Consider the following 20403-nt stretch of genomic DNA (forward strand, 5'->3'; position numbering starts at 1 on the left):
TTCTCCTGCTGGTTTATTTTAAAGTAAACTCAGAAATGATATCATTTCACCTGTACATATTTTAGTGTTATATTTTTAAAATATAAGAACTTAATAATATTTAGAACTTTAAGAATTATTCCTTCTAATGTCAAATAGTCAATGTTCATATATTTTCCAGTGGACTTTTAAAAATCAGCATCCAAAGTCCATACAATATATTTGATTAATGTGCTTCTTTTGGTCTTTAACAGTTCTCCCTCCTTTTTCTTCTTGCCATTTATTTGTTGAAGAAAGTGGGTCATCTTTCTTATAATAATTCCTATATTCAGGATTTGGTTGATTGCATCTCCAAGGTGTCCTTTAACATGTTCATCTATCTATCACTTAATACTAGTCAGACTAAATGCTTCATTAGATTTCAGGTTTGACTTTTTTCCTTTCTTTTTGACAAGAATATTCACAGGCAGTATTGTGAATTTCCTCTGGCATCACATCAGGATGTATATAATATTTGGTTGTATTTCTTTGTAAGATGTTAAGATCCACCTTTGGGTTCAGATGATGCCTATTTTATTCCATCCACCACAATGTTCCCTGTCAGTTATTTACCTAATTAATAATTAATGTTTTTAGCAGCTATTGATAATCACTACTATATTTATATCCACTATTTCATTTGGAGTTGCAAAATGTTAATAGTCTATACAAATGTCCAATCTGCAAGTTAAGAAAAATATGCAACTATTTAGGTAACAACCACCGCACACTGGAAATTAATCTTGCAACGGTCTAGTTCAGTGACTTTTTCAATAAGTAGATATATATAACGTTTTGAAATTTATAACGGTAACTGTGCATCAGAATCTCCACATATTCACGATGAAGTAAAGACAAGGACCAATAGGAAATGCTATATGAACATCTTTGAATCAAGAACTGTAGCTTGCTAGCAATAAAAAGATTTCAGACTTTGCCCCCCTACAAAGTTGTTCAAAAACATCATTTCAAACTTCACAAAAAGTTACAAAATTATTACAAGATGAAGAAGAGGAAAATATTAGGTATCAGTTTGTAACTCTTAACTCCTCAACTTCCAACTAGGGCAGAGTCAAAAGAACTTTTTAGCATTGAAAACATCTACATAAAAATACATTTGCTGGCTCGGCACCTCAGTGAGTAGGGTACTGGCCACATACATTGAGGCTTGCAGGTTCAAGCCCAGCCCAGGCCTGCCAAACAACAATGACAACTGCAGGCTTGGAGTCTGTAGCTCAGCAGCTAAAGCACCAGCCACATACACAGGAGTTGATGGGTTTGAACCCAGCCCGGGCCTGACAAACAACAATGACAACTACACCAAAAAATAGCCAGACATTGTAGTGAGTGCCTGTAGTCCCAGCTACTTGGGAGGCTGAGGCAAGAGAATCGCTTTAAGCCCAAGAGTTTGAGCTTGCTGTGAGCTGTGACAGCACAGCACTCTACTGAGGGTGACATAGTGAGACTTGGTTTCAAAAAAAAAAAAAAAATACATTTGCCTCTAAATGGCAACTCCATTGACAAATTCTGTCTTTAAAGATCATACTTTGTTACCTCCAATATTTCATGTTTAAATTTTCTCTATTTTATGTAATGTTTCATTGCTTTTAAAAAAAACATTTTATTATAGAAAATTCTGAATATGCAAAAGTGAAGAATAATATAGTATCTCCATTACCTTTTACCCAATTTCAACAATTATCATTTCATGGCCAATCTTTTCATCTATACTTTTACATACATATATTTTTCATATTAATTTAATGGGTAATTTATATTAGTCCAATAGTATATGTTTAATATTTATATATTTATAAATTTTTTATTTGATATTCTTGCATGTTGTTACATGCAATTTTTTTATGAATTCTGAACACAAAAAATAAAATACTAGCATTAATATTGGCACTTAGATATTACATAAAATAAATATTTGAACACTGATTATTGTCATTTTGCTTTATGCTTTAATAGCGGCAGCGTAAGCACCAAGACTCACATTTTATGCCTCCGCAACCCAGACTTCCACAATTACAAACCCTTGATTACCTCTACATCATGATGATTATAGTAAAATCTTTCCTCCTGAACTGTAATCCCCTTATTTCTGTATCAATTTAAACACGTATGAAACAAAAATAATGTTTTCTGAAAAATTTTCTTTCCAAGCATTTTCATAAGTATTATCCAGCAGGGAAACCTGGAGATTTATAAATTTTACCATTATAAAATTCCATAGTATTATTTAAAACAAGGCCCCAAAAAGGAAATAAAAATGCAATGCATTTTATAATGGCATTATGCCTTCTCTTACGCATATATACCTACCATTTTTGTCTTTCAGCAATTTATTGATGATGTTACTAAGATCAGCAATTTCAGAGGCAGCAGGGATTGAGAAGGGAACATCATCTATCACATATCTGTAAAAAGGAAATGATGTGAATATCAAGTCTACAGATACTTTAACAAATGCACATATTCATTCAATAAGTATTTATTGGGTGCGTACTATATGCCAGACATTTTGCTGCAAGGAGTAAACAAGTTCTTAGAAGTTTTCAGAAGAGGTTAGTCTGGTAATCAAATACAACGAAGCTATATATCCTAAGCAATATGTATAGAGAACAAAAGAGCAATATTTCTTTTTTTATTGTTGGGGATTCATTGAGGGCACAATAAGCCAGGTTACACTGATTGCAATTGTTAGGTAAAGTCCCTCTTGCAATCATGTCTTGCCCCCATAAAGTGTGACACACACCAAGGCCCCACCCCCCTCCCTCCGTCCCTCTTTCTGCTTCCCCCCCATAACCTTAATTGTCATTAATTGTCCTCATATCAAAATTGAGTACATAAGATTCATGCTTCTCCATTCTTGTGATGCTTTACTAAGAATAATGTCTTCCACGTCCATCCAGGTTAATACGAAGGATGTAAAGTCTCCATTTTTTTTTAATGGCTGAATAGTATTCCATGGTATACATATACCACAGCTTGTTAATCCATTCCTGGGTTGGTGGGCATTTAGGCTGTTTCCACATTTTGGCGATTGTAAATTGAGCTGCAATAAACAGTCTAGTACAAGTGTCCTTATGATAAAAGGATTTTTTTCCTTCTGGGTAGATGCCCAGTAATGGGATTGCAGGATCAAATGGGAGGTCTAGCTTGAGTGCTTTAAAAGAGCAATATTTCAATCAGAGAAAAGGGAGAGCAGAGGAGCAGGGTCTGAAAGGATACACTAAAAAAAAAAAAATGATTCTTAAGTTATATCTAGAAAAGTGAGTTTTGCCATGTGAGGGAGGAGAAAGTAGAGAGGAGTGTAAGAATGTGGAGAAAATAATAAAATAGCCAGGAATTATTAAACTGCTCACCCAGTTTACTTCAGAAAGTATAGTTTTGCTTAGATTGCTACCAATGATAAGGCTAAGAATGTACATAGGATGCTTTATATATTGTGTGAAGTATATAATGCATGAAATAGATTTTACTTTATTTTGTGGACAGTGAACTGCAACAGTCCAAGTTAGAAATAACATCGTCAGAATTTTGTTTAATTAGATATTTCTGACTACCCAGAAAAGACTGGGTTAAGACAATACATGACAAAAGGCTGATTAGGAAACTCTTTAAGAGAAAATATAAGAAGATAATTTGCAAATCATATATGTGATAAGGAACTTGTATCTATAATATATTAAGAATGCTTATGACTCAATAATAATATTTTAAAAATGGGCAAAGGAGGCAGCACCCATTGCTCAGTGGGTAGGGCGCTGGCCATATACACCACGGCTGGCGGGTTTGAGCCCAGCCTGGGCCAGCTAAGACAACAATGACAACTGCAAGAACAACAAAAAAGAATAGCTGAGCATTGTGGCAGGTGCCTGTAGTCCCAGCTACTTGGGAGGCTGAGATAAGAGAATTACTTGGGCCCAAGAGTTTGAGGTTGCTGTGAGCTGTGACGCTATGGCACTCTACCCAGGGGGACATAGTGAGATTCTGTCTCCAAAAAAAAAAAGGGGGGGCAAAAGATTTAAATAGACAACTCTCCAGAGAAGATAAAGAAATGGCCAATAGGGGCGGCGCCTGTGGCTCAGTCAGTAAGGCACTGGTCCCATATACCGAGGGTGGCGGGTTCAAACCCGGCCCCGGCCAAACTGCAACCAAAAATAGCTGGGCGTTGTGGTGGGCGCCTGTAGTCCCAGCTACTCGGGAAGCTGAGGCAAGAGAATCGCTTAAGCCCAGGAGTTGGAGGTTGCTGTGAGCTGTGTGAGGCCACGGCACTCTACCGAGGGCCATAAAGTGAGACTCTGTCTCTACAAAAAAAAAAAAAGAAATGGCCAATAGGCACATGAAAAGATGCTTATCATTAATCATCAGGGAAAAGCAAATCAAAACACAATGAAGGCCAGGAGCAGTGGCTTAGACCTGTAATTCTAGCAGGCTGAGACAGGTGGATTGCTTGAGCTTAGAGTTAGAGACCAGCCTGAGCAAGAGTGAGACCCTCTCTCTACTAAAAATAGAAAAAGCCAGGTGTGGTAGTGCATGCCTGTAGTGTCAGCTACTCAGGAGGCTGAGGCAAGAATATGGCTTGAGTCATGATGCCATAGCACTCTACCCAGGGCGACAGGATGAAACTATCTCACAAAAAAAAAAAAAAAGAAAGCCACAATGAAATATCACTTCACACCCTCTAAGGTGGTTATAATAAAAAAGATCATAACAAGCGTTGGTGAAAGTATAGAGAAATTGGAACACTCATGTGTTGCTGGTGGTCATGTAAAACAGTCTGGTAGTGGGCAGCGCCTGTGGCTCAAGGAGTAGGGCGCTGGTCCCATATGCCAGAGGTGGCAGGTTCAAACCCAGCCCTGGCCAAAAACCACAAAAAAAAAAAAAAAAAAAAAAAAAAAACAGTCTGGTAGTTACTCAAAAAGTAGAACATGGGGCTCAGCACCCATGCTCAGTGGTTAGGAAGCCGGCCACATACACCAAGGCTGGTAGGTTCAAACCCAGCCCAGACCTGCTAAACAACAACTGCAACAAAAAAACAGCTGGGTGTTTTGGCGGGCACCTGTAGTCCCAGTTACTTGGGAGGCTGAGGCAAGAGAATCACTTAAGCCCAAGAGTTTGAGATTGCTGTGAGCTATATTGCCACAGCACTCTACTGAGGGTTAACACAGTGAGACTCTGTCTCCAAAAAAAAAAAAGAAAGTAAAACATGGAATTATCCATCTGACCCAGGAATTCCACTTTTAAGTATATATGCTGGAAAAATGAAAACATAAATGAACCATAAAAATATCATAGTAAGTGAAGGAAGCCAATCACAAAAGACTACATACTACATAATTCCTTTTATACAAAACGTCCAGAAGAGACAAATCTACAGAGACAGAAGGTAGATCAGTGGTTGCCTAGAGCTGGGAGTGTTAAAGGGATTGAGTGGTGATAGTTAAAGGGCAATGGAAAATGTTCTAATATTGACTGTGGTGAGGATTGCACAACTCTGCAAATATCATCCTGCTGGTCCTTAAACTATACTTTGAATAATAAGGAGATAGCTATATATTTACCACCCTCTCCCCAAACCAGTGATTTAGGTCCTGCAAAAAATATCAAACCTAGAAATTAAAATGTTTGCTTCTTCCTTTATTAAATATTTTGGTCAGTAAAACGTGGGGGAGATGAGGAATAACTATAATTTTCTCTAACATAAATACATATGTATAAGTGAATTACATATATAGATGTATGCATAATACTACTTCTAACCCTCACTTTACTCACCAAAACATGCTAAGTAAAAGAAGCAGCAAGATTTGTAATGTCTAGGTTTTGTTATTTTTTGGAAGACCTAAATACACACACCTTCCCTCTTTATCTATTCATTTCAGGGGTTAAAATACAGTGGTCTATTATCTCTTAAATTTAATGTGAATCAACAATTATCTCAATAAAAACTTTAACTAAAAAACATAGTTCTTAAAAAATACAGTGCTCAATAAAAACTTCAACTAAAAAATATAGTGCTTATGCTAGTGCGTTACCATATTCCTTGAGAAGTATTAAAGCTAAGCATGTAAGTGTAAACCTGTACTCATTTGCACTGATTTATGAGTCAAGTGTGGTGGCTCATGCGATAATCCCAGAACTTTGGGAGGCCAAGGCAGGAGGATCTCTTGAGCCTAGGAGTTCAAGACCAGCCTCTGCAACATAGCCAGAGCCTATCTTCTTTTGAAACTGAATCTCACTTTGTCAACCTTAGTCGAGTACTGTGGTATCACCTCAGCTCACAGCAACCTCAAATTCTTGGGCTCAAGTGATTCTCTTGCCCCAGCCTCCTGAGTAACTAGGACTACAGCACCCACCACAATGCCCAGACGTTTTTATTTTGAGACAGAGTCTCATTTTGTCTCCCTCAGTAGAGTGCCCTGACATCATAGCTCACAGCAACCTCAAACTCTTGGGCTCAAGTGATTCTCTTTTCTCAGCCTCCCGAGTAGCTGGGATCACAGGTGCCTGCTACCACACCTGGCTTTTTTATTTTTAGAAGAGAGAGGGCCTGGCCTTGGCCTTCCAGACTGCTAGGATTACTGGCATGAGCCACTGAGCACCAGCCAGTTAATTCAACAAATATTATACTTAGCACCATAAATAAGACAAACACTGTTGACTAGTCGATTGAAGAAACTTAATACATACTCCCTGCCCTTAAAAGACTTAAAATATAGTTGAAGAGACTGGGCAAACAAAGAAAATTAATACTACAATATATACCACAAGGCAGTAATATAATTAGGTTTCAAATAAGTGCTACAGACCTTGGGACCATTAATAAAAATGTTTTTTAAATATGGATAAGTGTACATACACTATACATATAAGTGGCATGTTTAGGTTTACATACAAATGACTTACTTATATATAAATACATGATAAATCACAATGCATTTATATTTAACATAGTATACATGTATACACAAAAATACTCAAATCGGTACCTGAATTGACTTCACACTCTTAGCAAAAAACCCAATACTACACCTCCCTATTCAGAGCTCCACTTTCTAACATGGTTTAAAAAACAATCTTCTATCACCTACTTGAAAGTGAAACTTCAAACAAACTGAAACACCACTAAGCAGAAGGCCTGTAATGCCAAGGTCCATTCACATTACGCATATTGTGAGGTTCATATAGCATGCTTCATTCGCAAACTTGAAGCCCTTCAATCCCCTCGACATCCATAATTCAGATTATAAAGAGTCACAAAGACGGGCAGAAAGGCGATTTCAGAGAACGGTCAGGCTCTGAGAAACCCTTGCAAGGCCAGGATTTCAACTTGAGCGGACAACCAGCTGAAGAGAGGAGTCCGGCCAAAAAAAAAAAAAAATAGGTGGGGTAGAGGGAGGAGACTTGAGCTGACAGCAGAGAAAGCGACAACCAGGAATCCACAAGCCCACAGAAAACGTTCTTTCTGTTGGAAAGGACCCGAGAAAGCCGAGGGCGGTGGCTCACGCCTGTAATCCTAGCACTCTGGGAGGCCGAGGCGGGTGGATCGCTTGAACTCACGAGTTCGAGACCAGCCTGAGCAACAGCGAGACCTCGTCGCCAAAAAATAGCCCGGCATTGTGGCAGGCGCCCGTAGACCCAGCTACTTTGGGAGGTTGAGGCAAGCGGATCGCCTGAGCCCAAGAGGTTGCTGTAAGCTGTGACGGCACTGCACTGGCCAAGAAAGTGAGACTCTGTCTCAAGAAAAAAAAAAAAAAAAGGACCGTAGCGAAGGGATAGAAGGGTGAGACACTTACTTCTTATTAACAGTATAGAAGCGTGTTTGAAGCTGAGCCATGGCGGGTGGTCCACAGAAACGTCTGGGTTAGGCAGAGAACGGAGCTCTTGTCCCTTAGGACTAAAAGAGTAAGCTCAAAAATTACGCTGCACAGGTAAGCGATAAGCAGCAGTCTAAAGCTGGCCTCTGCTTTCTTTCCTTAGGTCTCCTATGCGTAAGGTACCACGAGGCTGCTCCACCACAGACGCCCCGCCCACACACATCAATTACCTATTCCTAGATTTAGGAATCATCGATTCGGAAAAACTTTAAAGGCAGTGTGCGCCTCTTTAATCTTTCGTAGATTTCTTCCCATTTAGGCCTGTGATAGGTTAGGAGGATAAGGAAAGATTCGACTCAAATACGCTTTTAAAGAGGAAAAAAATTTTGAGGACGCTGTTGTGAACCCGATACTTCAAGCCTAGCTCTTAGATACTACAACTCCCAGAAAGCATCACTTCTCGGTCGCGGTGACCACTGGGAATTGTAGTCTTTTTGCCATGCTTCTTCCCTAAGGATATTTTATTTGCACTAAATCTTCCTAACTATAGTCAAATATCTAGTAAATGTACTCTACTTCATTGATTAAAGTTTTGCCAGACTTATTTTCTCATGAATATTCCCACTCGAAACCTCATTCTGCCAAGATTTTTCCGGGGTTCTCCGCCTTTAGCCTCAGTTTTTAGGTACAGGCGAGGAGCGGAAATACGGGAAAAAAAAAAAAAAATAACGAATCAGAAGGGAAACTGGCGACGGTGGCCGATAGTGGTCTTAATCTCGTGGGACTACAACGAGCTCCCTCGGAGGGCTGCGCCTGCGCATTGTGCCGGTCTCCATGGCGGGACCTCGGAGCCAAGACGAGGTTGAGTAGACTCGTTTTGAATTTTCTCCCCTCTGCTCCGGCGGACTCCCCTCCTCGCCTTATGGGGCTCTCGGCGGCGTCAGGACTAGGGGAGTCGGAGGTTTGGCGTTGCTGTCTGCGCCAATGGACCGGACGCTACCTGCCAGCCCCCCTTTCTTCCTCCTCCTCCTCCCGTCACCTCCTGACCCGCCCAGGCTCGATCAACTGCCGTCCCTCGCTCGCAGCAGCAGCTCGGGCCTGGCGGCTGCCTCCGCGTCCCGCCTCGGGGCCTCTTCGGGATCCTCTATGGCTGGGCCTACTATCTCCGGCCCGGGAGGGGGCTCGCGGGTCCCGGGGAGGCAGGCTGGAGGAGGAGGAGGTTAAGGTGTCTGGAGGAGGTTTGAGCCCGAGGACATGTCACCTCCAAGGAGAAGGACCCGAAACCCCGGGTGGAGCGCCCAACGTGTGGTCGCTTATGTTTCCCTGCACCCCGCTTTGTTAGGGTCCTCCCCCCCCCGTTCTCGGCCCCTTTATGCCTTATGTTTAGGGGCAAGCATCCTCCCACACCTTCTCCCGTTTGTTTTTTTATTTTGTCTCGTTTTGGTTTTTGTCTTCAAGTTACCCAGTGACTTCTGTTTTGTTCTCAGTGGTCCTAAGTATAATTCAATATAGTTGTTTTTGTGAGGGAGGATGAATGGAAAGATAACTATCCAGATTCCAAAGTCATTTTTTAAGGCCCTCGACAGAAAAGCTCCAAGAGAGGGACTTCGAGAGACTGCAGTTTAGAATCAGGCAGAACTGGATTGCAAAATTAATGGGCAGAGCGGTATGTGTGCAGGTGAAGACAACTAAAGCTTTACTTTTTTTACCTTGCGTAATGAAGTAGTGCAATTTAAGTGGACGCCTGTTAAATCCGTCGTAGAAAATGAGAAGAGATTTTAAAAATTGGCAGCGGAAAAATAATTTTTATTAGAGAACCATGACAATAAAAATAGCACTGTTTTCAATTTACTCTTAGAGAACGAGGAGCCTGGAACCAGAAAGAATTCCTGGTTCCAGTCCTGCCTCTGCTACTTAACCTCTCTGGGCCACGGTTTGGTTAACTGTGAGAATAAACTGTGACACATGGGGAAAAAATTGCCACATAGGAGATACTGTATTCGATCCGTGTTCGTTATTACCATCATAATAGTTGCCAATTCAAACTTAACTAAAAGCTTTGATAGCGTGAACAAATACGGGAGCATAGCCACATGAGTGGAAGAAAAAAAAAATCTCTGCTGAAGTCCCAAGAAGTTGCTTGTTAGGGTTGAGCTTGCTAATAGAAGAGGTCCTCATTTGACCCTTTGATTCATTGTAATGGGAGGATGTGCACATTAAATAAGTTGGGGCACCTGAAGCTTCACACACTTTCTTAACAGAAGTCTTAAGACGCTGTTGAATCCATCTGTTCTGGAAATACATCATTGGTTAAAATATCTTCTTAAAATGTGTAGAGTCAATACAGTTTCCTTTTAATTTGGATTGAAAAATATAAGTAAAATATACAACCTGAATATATGCATAGTAGGACTTTCAATTTACAAAGTAGAAATCTTGAATCCACCAAAATATATTTTTTATTTGACCTTTAGTTGTGGAAAAATGAGTTAATAAGTGTTCCAAAGTAACTAAACACACAGTAGTATGTGTTTGAGTTTTTTTCAATTGTGATTTCTGTGTCAAGTCTGGTGTTAGCTCCAGGCATTATCTAGGCTAGCTCATATTTTTGCTTTGAGTGTTTTTCTTAAGTTTAGTTAGAACATTAATTGCAAGCTTTCGGTTCTCAATCATTTTCTACAAGATTCATTTACTGTGGTATGGAGGAAGACACATTGTTATCTGAAGAACCACAGTTTGGAAAATATATTTCTCTTTATTATACCTTTTCCCCCCCTGTATATAATGGCATAGTGGAATATGTACAAAGACTATGCATGGGCTTTGAAGTCCTAATTGTTTTTTGAGTTTTTTCCAACTTAGTGTTGAATATGGAATTAATGCTGTCTGTGATCTTTAGCAAGTTACTTTACAGTCTCAGTTTTCTTATCCATAGAAAAAAAAGATCTACCTCAGTGTTTATTGCAAGGATTAAATGAAATAATTTGTAAAGCTCTCAAAGAGCAAAGAGGTAAACTAAAGTTTGTATGTGCAGGGCAAGAAATGAGTAGAAACCAAGATTACAGGAAAGCTTATAGAGGATAAACCTTAAATAAGAGAAAAGAAATACCGTGGATACCAACCTTAGATTTTTTTTTCCCCTGAAAAATAAAAAGTTATGGGTGGATTGCTTGAGCTCAGGAGTTTGAGACTAGCCTGAGCAAGAGTGAGACCCCGTATATTTATATTTAAAAAATATCTGGGCACCGTGACAGGTGCCAGTAGTCCCAGCTACTTGGGAGGCTGAGGCAAGAGGATCCCTTGAGTCTGAGTTTGAGGTTGCTGTATGCTATGACGCCATAGCACTCTACCATGGGCAAGAAAGTGAGACCCTGTCTCCAAAAAAAAGTTAATATGCTATTGTTTATGTATATGTGCATACATTTACATTTTTTATGTTAATTCAACACATAACTTTTAAAACCATCTTTAAATTATTCTATCAAAATACTTGAGAATTAAGGAGTCTTAATTTTTGATACTACTGAATCATAATAATTTTATACCTACAAAAGGAACTATGTCATTTACCTATTTCTGAAAGATGAGGGACATTTTATTTTCTAAAGTACTTGTGAGCAGTATTTTTAATAATGTAGTTAAGATTTGACACTGATATTGAATAAATTTTAAGATTCTTTCAGGGGTGTTCAACCTGTTGCCCCTGGGCCAAGTATGTGAGGACTGTTTTGCTTATCTGTGGTATTCAATATTGTGAAGATTATGCACAGCCTTTTTTTGCTCATCAGTTTTTGTTAGTATTTGTGTATTTAATGTATGTCCCAAGACAACTCTTCTTCCAATTTGCGGCAGAGAAGAAAAAAGGTTGGATACTCCTGCTTGGGACATCAACCAAAGTACCTGAAATTTAAGACTAAACTTCAAGTGACTTCATCCTTCAGCTACTCTGTTTCGGGATTTTTCCTCGGATTACTGGTTTTAACATAAATTTAACACATAGACGTTTATGTGTTAAGGGAAACTCAGTCAGAAGTTGACAGTTTTTTAGAAATTACACCTGAGAAATTATGTCTAAGGTTCAACAAACAGAATTGCTGTTGAACAAGAGCCAAATAGCAGTAGCTAAGTATGGTCCTTTTATAGATAGGTACAAGTGATACAGCCGGAATAATCTCTGCCATGCATTTACTATATGTGAGGAGTAAAAAGTTCTTTGTCCCTATAAATAAAATCACTGAACTACTAGTTTTACAGGTTCTAATTTTTGCTTTTGATATATGATAATTTCACTTTGCAAATGTTACATGAAACAGTCTGGAAAGCAGTTTCTTGGTATGCCTTAGTATGTTTTCTAAGGTCCAATCATTATTAACTATTTAGATTCCATATTAATACATCTTTTCGCCCTTGGTGGAGTGCCCTGGTGTCATAGCTCACAGCAACCTCAAACTCTTAGGCTCAAGTGATCCTCTTGGCTGAGCCTCTTGAGTAGCGGGACTATAGGTAGCCATCACAATGCCTCGCTAATTTTTAGAGACAGGGTCTCACTCTTGTGCAGGCTGGTCTTAAACTTGTGAGCTCAGGCAGTCCACCCACCTCACCCTCCCAGAGTGCTAGGATTACAGACATGAGCCACCTTGCCCAGCCTCATACTTCTTTTTTTTTTTTTTTGGCTATTTATATCTAGTCCTAGTATTTCTTGCTTAAGAAATAAGCTTGTCAATTTTAGGATTTAGGAGAGGGAAATGGGGAAGGAGCCCTTTATTTTCAAGCTCATGGCTTCAAAAAATACCCTACTGGCAAATGTTTTCATTGAGCAAAAAAATGTAATTTGCTACAGAGATGTTTGTTTCTGTGATAATTATAAAACAAAAAGTTTAAACTTTAGTTCAGATCCCTAATTACACGTAAGGAAATAGGCAAAGAGAGGTTGAGTCACTCTACCCCAGCATATCTGCAGTTATCTATAAATTCAGACCTGGTCTTTAGTTCTCTTCAACTGAATCAATTGATGGTTCTACCATACCAGGCTGGTAATGGTTATTTTAAAATAAAACATAAATAACAAAATCTAGTTGTTTTCTTTATGTGTAGGAAAATAAAGTATACCTTGAATACCTTCTCATTACAGAGAAAATGCTGCTGTGAAGACACAGTTATAGCTTTCACATAAATGAAGCTACAACTATCTTGATTTAATGCCCCAAAAGGAAGAACTTCAGTGGACAAGAAAGGGCATTTCTGGGGGTAGTAGAATGCTTGAGGCCTGGAATTTAAACTTGAGCAACTGCCTGAAGGTAACAATTTTATGTTTAACTAATTGAAAATAATACCTTTATAAGAAAAAGTGAACTATTATCTGTTAACATATTAAAAAGTCATATTACTCATTGCATATATTTTGTTCTATTTATGGTTACTAGGAGGAAAAGAACATTTACTTATTTAATATTAATATTTTCATTCTTAGAAACTGAAAGAGTTGAAAGTTAGGGATAATTTATAGCATGTACTGACACTGGGAAAAGTCGGATATTATAACTGAATTTTCAGTTGTCAGGAGTGAAGAAGTTACTTTGAAAATTCTTGGAAGAAAGGGAGGAGGGAGTGACACTTTTTACTGCATTCAAGTTATTCTTTAAGGGTGTCTAAAACTTAAAAATGTACTTTTATTTTTTTGAGACAGAGTCTCACTGTGTCACCCTTGGTAGAGTGCTGTGGCGTCACAGCTCACAGCAACCACTAACTTTTGAGCTTAAGCGATTCTCTAGTCTCAGCCTCCCAAGTAGCTGGGACTACAGGTGCCCACCAACAACACCGGCTATTTCTTGGTTGGCAGTTGTATTTGTTTAGCAGGCCTGGGCCGGGCTCAAACCTGCCAGCTTTGGTGTATCTGACTGATGCCCTACTCAATGAGCTACAGGCGCTGAGCCTTAAAAATGTACTTTTAATCTCCATTTCAACAGTGGGTTTAGTCAGTAGTCATATTAAAACCCACTTTTTTTCAAGTGAGAGTGAGAAGGGAGGAGGGAAAGGGGAAAGAGGATGAGGGAGGGTGATTGGCAAGTTCGTACCTAGTATGCACAATGTAAGGGTATACAGCACATCCCTTGGGTGAAGGGCTCTACTACAACTTGAACTTTACCTTAGAAATGAAAGCAGTGTAGCTTACCATTCGTGCCCTCATACTAATCTGAAATTTAAAAAATCCTCTTTTCCATATAGAAACTACTTTAGCATTTTTACAATGTAACTACAAAAATTTTTTTTTTCTAACCTATAGTTTTCTGTTTCCAGAAGATAGTAGAAAATGAAGTTATCTTCCTTTCATTGGAAAATCCCAGTCCGGGCAAAATTCTGAAGTAGGTGGTTTGTTTTTGGCACTCTTTCTCTGTAAATAGCATCCCTACCCACTTACTAGTATTCTTCCCCAGAGCAATCATACTTCAGTTTTCACTGATGCATCTTGGTCAGGCCTGCTGAATCCTTCTGAGTTCTCCAAGCCTCAGATGTTCTTGCTTTCTCATCTCCAAATTAAACTTTTCACTCACTCTGGGTGGCTGTTTTTAACTCATTTTAAAGGAAGAAAGATACGCTTATATAAACTTTATTCAAATTAGTTAATGGCTGATACTCTCTAGAGTTTTTTCTTTTCAAAAGAAAATGCTTATTAACTCTAATGGAAATTTTCTTTTTTTTTTTTTTTTTTTGGCCGGGGCTGGGTTTGAACCCACCACCTCTGGCATATGGGACCGGCGCCCTACTCCTTGAGCCACAGGCGCCGCCCAGAAATTTTCTTGAAATTTCAGGTAGAGTATAAGTAAATAAAGTGAAAAATAATTAGGTTAGTAAGGATACTTTTCAGTGGGATCAGGACACTTGTTAGGAAAATGGGAGTAAGTTTTTGGGATTCTTTTCTGTAAGGTGATTGCACTTTTCATTAACTCCTTCCCAAGCTTCACTTCTGAATCTGTTACATGGAATGTTTTCTCAACGACTACAAGGCCTATGTAGAGGTCTAACTTTTGGGTGGGTGTGAAAATCCTTAGATTGCTGGCAGGAGAGCTTTTTATGTGTTAGGTACTTTTCTAATTAAATTTCCACTAGCGGAAGTTGAAAACAAAAAGGATCAAAGACTTTTTTATTTATTTTTTTATTTTTATTGAGACAGTCTCACTATGTTGCCCTCAGTAGATTGCTATCGTGTCACAGCTCACAGCAACCTCAAATTCTTGGGCTCAAGCGATTTTCTTGCCTCAGACTCCCTAGTAGCTGGGACTACAGGTACCCGCCACAACACGTGGCTATTTTTGTGTGTTTGTTTGTTTGTTTAGCAGGCCTGGGCGGTGTTCAAATCCACCAGCTCCAGAGCACGTGGTGGGCGCCTTAACCATTGAACACAGGCGCCCAGCCAGGAGCAAAGACTTCTTAAAACATCTTTAATTTAGGGCGGCGCCTGTGGCTCAGTCGGTAAGGCGCCGGCCCCATATACCGAGGGTGGCAGGTTCAAACCCGGCCCCGGCCAAATTGCAACCAAAAAATAGCCGGGTGTTGTGGCGGGTGCCTGTGGTCCCAACTACTTGGGAGGCTGAGGCAAGAGAATCGCTTAAGCCCAGGAATTGAAGGTTGCTGTGAGCTGTGTGAGGCCACGGCACTCTACCGAGGGCCATAAAGTGAGACTCTGTCTCTAAAAAAAAAAAAATCTTTAATTTGTTAACTTGTCCCCCCACCTTCCTTAATAAAGGAGGGTGGGAGTTTTCTGTGTTTCATTGAAAGAATTTATATTGTAACAATAGAGTATGGGCTTTGGGATCAATACTTGTAGATTTGAATCCTTAGTATATTTGTAATTTGGGGAAAGTCACTTAACATGCCTGAATCCTAATTTAAAGCAAGTAACTGAGTCACAGGGTTGCTGAAAACATTAAATAAAAAAGGCAAACCACTTTTAGCCTAGTGCCTTATTATGGTAAGTGCTCTATGAATAATAGTTTTGTAACTTCAAACAATGCACCTCAGTTTCTTTTTCTGTAAAATGGTGATAATAGCTGCTATATCGCAGAATAGTAGAGCAATTGTTAATAATTCTAGCCAGTAATTATTAAGGATAGTAAGCATTCAGTAAACATTAAATTACTTTACAACTGACAATTCATAATCTTAGTTGATCTATGATCAACTTATATTATATTAAAAAATTAAATTAAAAAATCAAAATAAAAACTTCTCAGAAGCCAGGCATGGTGGCACATGCCTGTAGTCCCAGCTACTCTGAAGGCTAACAGGACGATCAGATGAGCCCAGCCTGGGTAACATAATGAGACCTTGTCTTTAAACAAAACAAAATAAGGCCAGGTGCAATGGCTCACACCTATAATCCTAGCACTCTGGGAGGCCGAATGCTTGAGCTCGGGAGGTGGATCGCTTGAGCTCACAAGTTTGAAACCAACCTGAGCAAAAGCAAGACCCTGTCTCTACTAAAAATAGAAAAACTGAGACAAAGAATCACTTGAGCCCAGGAGTTTGAGGTTGCTATGAGCTGTGATGCCACGGCACTCTACCCAGAGCGACAGCTTGAGATGGTGTCTCAAAAATAAATAAATAAAAAATAAAACAACAGGGCGGCGCTTGTGGCTCAGTGAGTAGGGTGCCGGTCCCATATGCCGGAGGTGGCGGGTTCAAACCCAGCCCCGGCCAAAAACCACAAAAAAATAAATAAATAAATAAAAAATAAATAAACAATGATACAGGATAAAAAAATAACTCCCAAATATAAAGATTTTCTTAATCTTGATGCCATTGTATTTAGATAGTAAATATTTCAATATATTCAACTTATTTTAAAAAATTAAACTTATTCAAACTGTATTCTTGAACATTAGAATAATAAGTTGTATTCCCAAAAAATGTTTTAGTTTTAATAAACCCTCATAGGACTTTTTTTTTTGGTTAGACAGAGTCTTACTTTATCACCCTCAGTAGAGTGCTATGGTGTCATAGCTCACAGCAACCTCAAAGTCTTGGGCTCAAGTGATTCTCTTGCCTAAGCCTCCCAGGTAGCTGAGACTACAGGTGCCCGCCGCAGCACCTGACTTTCTAGAGACGGGGTCTTGCTCTAGCTCAGGCTGATCTCAAACTTGTGAGATCAGGCAGTCCACCAGCCTCAGACTCCCAGATTGCCAGGATGACAGGCATGAACCACTGCGCCCAGCCCCTGGTAGGACTTAATTTGCAGTTGAATCTAACTTTGTAAAAGTTTTCTCATTGAATAGTTCTTTTAACATTAGAAGTCACTCAATAAATAGTAGTCAATGAATTAAAAATCAAGACAATCAACTATTGGAAACATATGATCTTAGAACTAGATGGAGCCTTAGAAATTACTCACACCAGGTGTTTATTTTATTTTATTTATTTATTTATTTATTTTTTTTTTGCAGTTTTTGGCCGGGGCTGGGTTTGAACCCGCCACCTCCGGCATATGGGGCTGGTGCTCTACTCCTTTGAGCCATAAGCGCTGCCCCCTATTTTATTTTATTTTATTTTATTTCTTTGAGGCAAGCTGTAGGCCCTGGGTAGAGTGCTGTGGTGTCACACGTCAAACTCTTGGGAGTTTCACAGCAACCTCAAACTCTTGGGCTTAAGCGATTCTCTTGCCTCAGCCTCCCAAATAGCTGGGACTACAGGCACCCACCATACGTCCAGCTATTTTTTGGTTGTAGTTGTCATTGTTTGGCAGGCCCAAGCTGGATTCAAACCCACCAACTCCAGTGTGTGTGGCTGGCACCCTAGCAGCTCAGCTACAGGAGCTGAGCCCCTCATTTTAAACAACTAGAAATTGAAGTTCAGAGAAGTTAACAATTTGGATTTTTACATTGAATGTAGACAGACCCATGTTCTTTCTCTACTATTTATGATGGGTGAATTTTTCGAATTAAACATTAATATCAAAATAGAACTTAGTAGTCATCTAAAAGTATAAAAGTTGTGCGATTTTTCTTTTGAGACAGAGTCTGTTTGTCACCCTCCGTAGAGTACTGTGGTATCACAGCTCATCTCAGCTCTGATTCTCTTGCCTTAGCTTCCCGAGTAGCTGGAACCACAGGCGCCCACCACAATGCCCAGTTTTTGTTTTTTTTTTTGAGGCAGAGTTTCACTATGTCACCCTCCTTAGAATGCTGTGGCTGGAGTGCCATGGTGTCACAGCTCATAGCAATCTCAAACTCTTGGGCTTAAGTGATTCTCTTGCCTCAGCCTCCCAAGTACCTGGGACTGCAGATGTACCCAACAATGCCCTGCTATTTTGTTGTTGTTGTTGCAGTTGTCATTGTTGTTTAGCAGACCCAGGCCGGGTTCGAACCCACCCGCCTCCGTGTATATGGCTGGTGCCCTAAGCACTGAGCTATGGGCGCGAGCCATGCCCAGCTATTTTAGAGATAAGGACTTGCTATGGCTCAGGCTGGTTTTGAATTCTTGAGCTCAGGTGATCTACCCACCTCGGCCTCCCAGAGTGCTAGGATTATAGGTGTGAGCCACTGTGCCCAGCCTCAAGTTTTGAATTTTTCAAAGACAATATAGCAAAGTATTTTAGTATGCCGAGATACGTTTTGATCACATCAATGAGATGACTAGAATTTAACAGACAGGTATTTTCCCTCAAGAACCCAAGGATTTATTTGCTCCACCTAGATACAATTTTGACCTCAGTTTGTATAATCTTAAGTAGCAAAATAACATTTATTTAGCACTGACAATGTATTGGGTTCTAATTTGCATTCATTATTTTACTTAATCTTCAAAAAAATACAATATTAGCTATGGGATTTTTGTAGATGTAATTTATAAGTTAAGGAAGTTTATTATTCCTAGTTAATATTGAGTGTTTTTATCATGAATAAGTATTGGATTTTATCAAATACTTTTTCTGCATATATTGATATGATGATACAATTTCTAGTGATATGATGCCTAATATAATTCTAATGCCTTTTGATGTGATAGATGACATTGATTTATTTTCTCATATTGAACTAGCCATGTAATAAACCTTTTTGGTTATAGTATTTTTTTTTGTACATTGTTAGATTTTATTTGCTAATATTTTGGTAAGGATCTTTATATCTATGTTTATGACAGATACTGGTCTGTATTCTTTTTTTTTTGCGACAATTTCACTATGTTGACCTCCGTAGGGTGCTGTAATGTCACAGCTCATAGCAACCTCAAACTCTTGGGCTTAAGCGATTCTTTTGCCTCAGTGTCCCAGGTAGCTGGGACTACAGGTGCCCGCCACAATGCCTGGTTATTTTGTTGTTGCAGTTGTCACTGTTGTTTAGCAGGCCTGGGCTGGGTTCAAATCCGCCGGCCCCTGGTGTACATGGCCGGTGCCCTTACTGCTGAGCTACAGGTGCCAAGCCCGTATTCTTTTTTATTTTTCTTTTTTTTGTAGAGACAGAGTTTCACTTTATTGCCCTCAGTAGAGTGCCGTGGCGTCACATAGCTCACAGCAACCTCCAACTCCTGGGCTTAGGCGATTCTCCTGCCTCAGCCTCCCAAGTAGCTGGGACTACAGGCGCCCGCCACAATGCCTGGCTATTTTTTTGTTGCGGTTTGGCTGGGGCTGGGTTTGAACCCGCCACCCTCAGTATATGGGGCTGGCACCCTGCTCACTGAGCCACAGGCGCCGCCCTGTATTCTTTTTTATAAAATTTTTATCTGGTTTTGGTTAGAGTAATTCTGGTTTATAGGATAAGTCAGGAAATATTCCCTCTGTTTCTATTTTCTTGAAGAGATTGTGGAGAATTAGTACATTTCTGCCTTATATATTTGCTAGAATATTCACCAGTAAAATCATCTAGTGCTTTGTATTTTAGAAGAAATTTAATTAAATCAGTATTTAATTAAATAGTGATTCAGTTTCTTTTATTCACATAGTCCTATTGAGATTATGTTTTGCTCCTTGTATGGGTTTATTATTGGCTTTATTTTATTTTATTTTTATTTCATTTTTTATTTAAGACAGAGTCTCACTCTGTCCCTGGGCAGAGTGCAGTGGCATCCTAGCTCACTGCAACCTTTAACTACTGGGTTCAAGTGATCCCCTTGCCTCAGCCTCTTAAGTAGCTGGAACAACAGGCACCCGCCCTAATGGCCAGCCAGTTTTTCTGTCTTAGAAAGCGAGAGATGGAGTCTGGCTTTTGCTTAGGCTGATCTTGAACTCCTGAGCTCAAGCAATACACCCACCTCAGTCTCCCAAAGTGCTAGAATTATAGGCATGAGACACTGCTCCCAGCCTTCTCTTATTTCTTTTTTTCTTTTTTTTTTTTTTTTTTTTTGAAACAGAGCCTCAAGCTATCGCCTGGGTAGAGTGCTGTGGCAGCACAGCTCACAGCAACCTCCAACTCCTGGGCTCAAGTGATTCTCCTGTCTCTCCCTCCTAAGTAGCTGGGACTACAGGCACCTGCCACAACACCTGGCTATTTTTTGGTTGCAGCCGTTATTGTTGTTTGGCGGGCCCGGGGTTGGATTCAAACCTGCCAGCTCTGGTATATGTGGC

General features: G+C 39.7%; 2 protein-coding genes across 12 annotated transcripts in view; one reads left to right on the forward strand and one right to left on the reverse strand.

Annotated features, from left to right (window-relative positions):
* The window catches only part of WDR12 (WD repeat domain 12), a 32978-nt gene extending 24917 nt beyond the window's left edge, over positions 1-8061 (reverse strand). The window contains exons 1-2 of the mRNA XM_053597737.1: positions 7827-8061; positions 2347-2441 (exon numbers count right to left, since the gene is read on the reverse strand). Of these exons, the coding sequence (XP_053453712.1) occupies positions 2347-2441; positions 7827-7867 (136 nt within the window). The 5' untranslated portion in view covers positions 7868-8061. The remainder of the gene's footprint in view (positions 1-2346; positions 2442-7826) is intronic.
* Positions 8062-8641: 580 nt separating this feature from the next.
* CARF (calcium responsive transcription factor) overlaps positions 8642-20403 on the forward strand; it is a 69301-nt gene continuing 57539 nt past the window's right edge. For 3 of the 11 annotated variants that reach the window (XM_053597888.1, XM_053597893.1, XM_053597892.1), the window contains exons 1-3: positions 9113-9525; positions 12979-13144; positions 14145-14209. The gene's annotated coding sequence lies outside the window, so the exon portion shown is untranslated. Of the gene's footprint in view, positions 8709-9111; positions 9526-12978; positions 13145-14130; positions 14210-20403 lie in introns of those variants that run through there. The other 8 variants (XM_053597890.1, XM_053597894.1, XM_053597891.1 and 5 more) reach the window with 5 other exon arrangements.

This window comes from Nycticebus coucang, chromosome 7, assembly GCF_027406575.1.
Source record: "Nycticebus coucang isolate mNycCou1 chromosome 7, mNycCou1.pri, whole genome shotgun sequence".
In the NCBI taxonomy this organism is placed as follows: domain Eukaryota; kingdom Metazoa; phylum Chordata; class Mammalia; order Primates; family Lorisidae; genus Nycticebus; species Nycticebus coucang.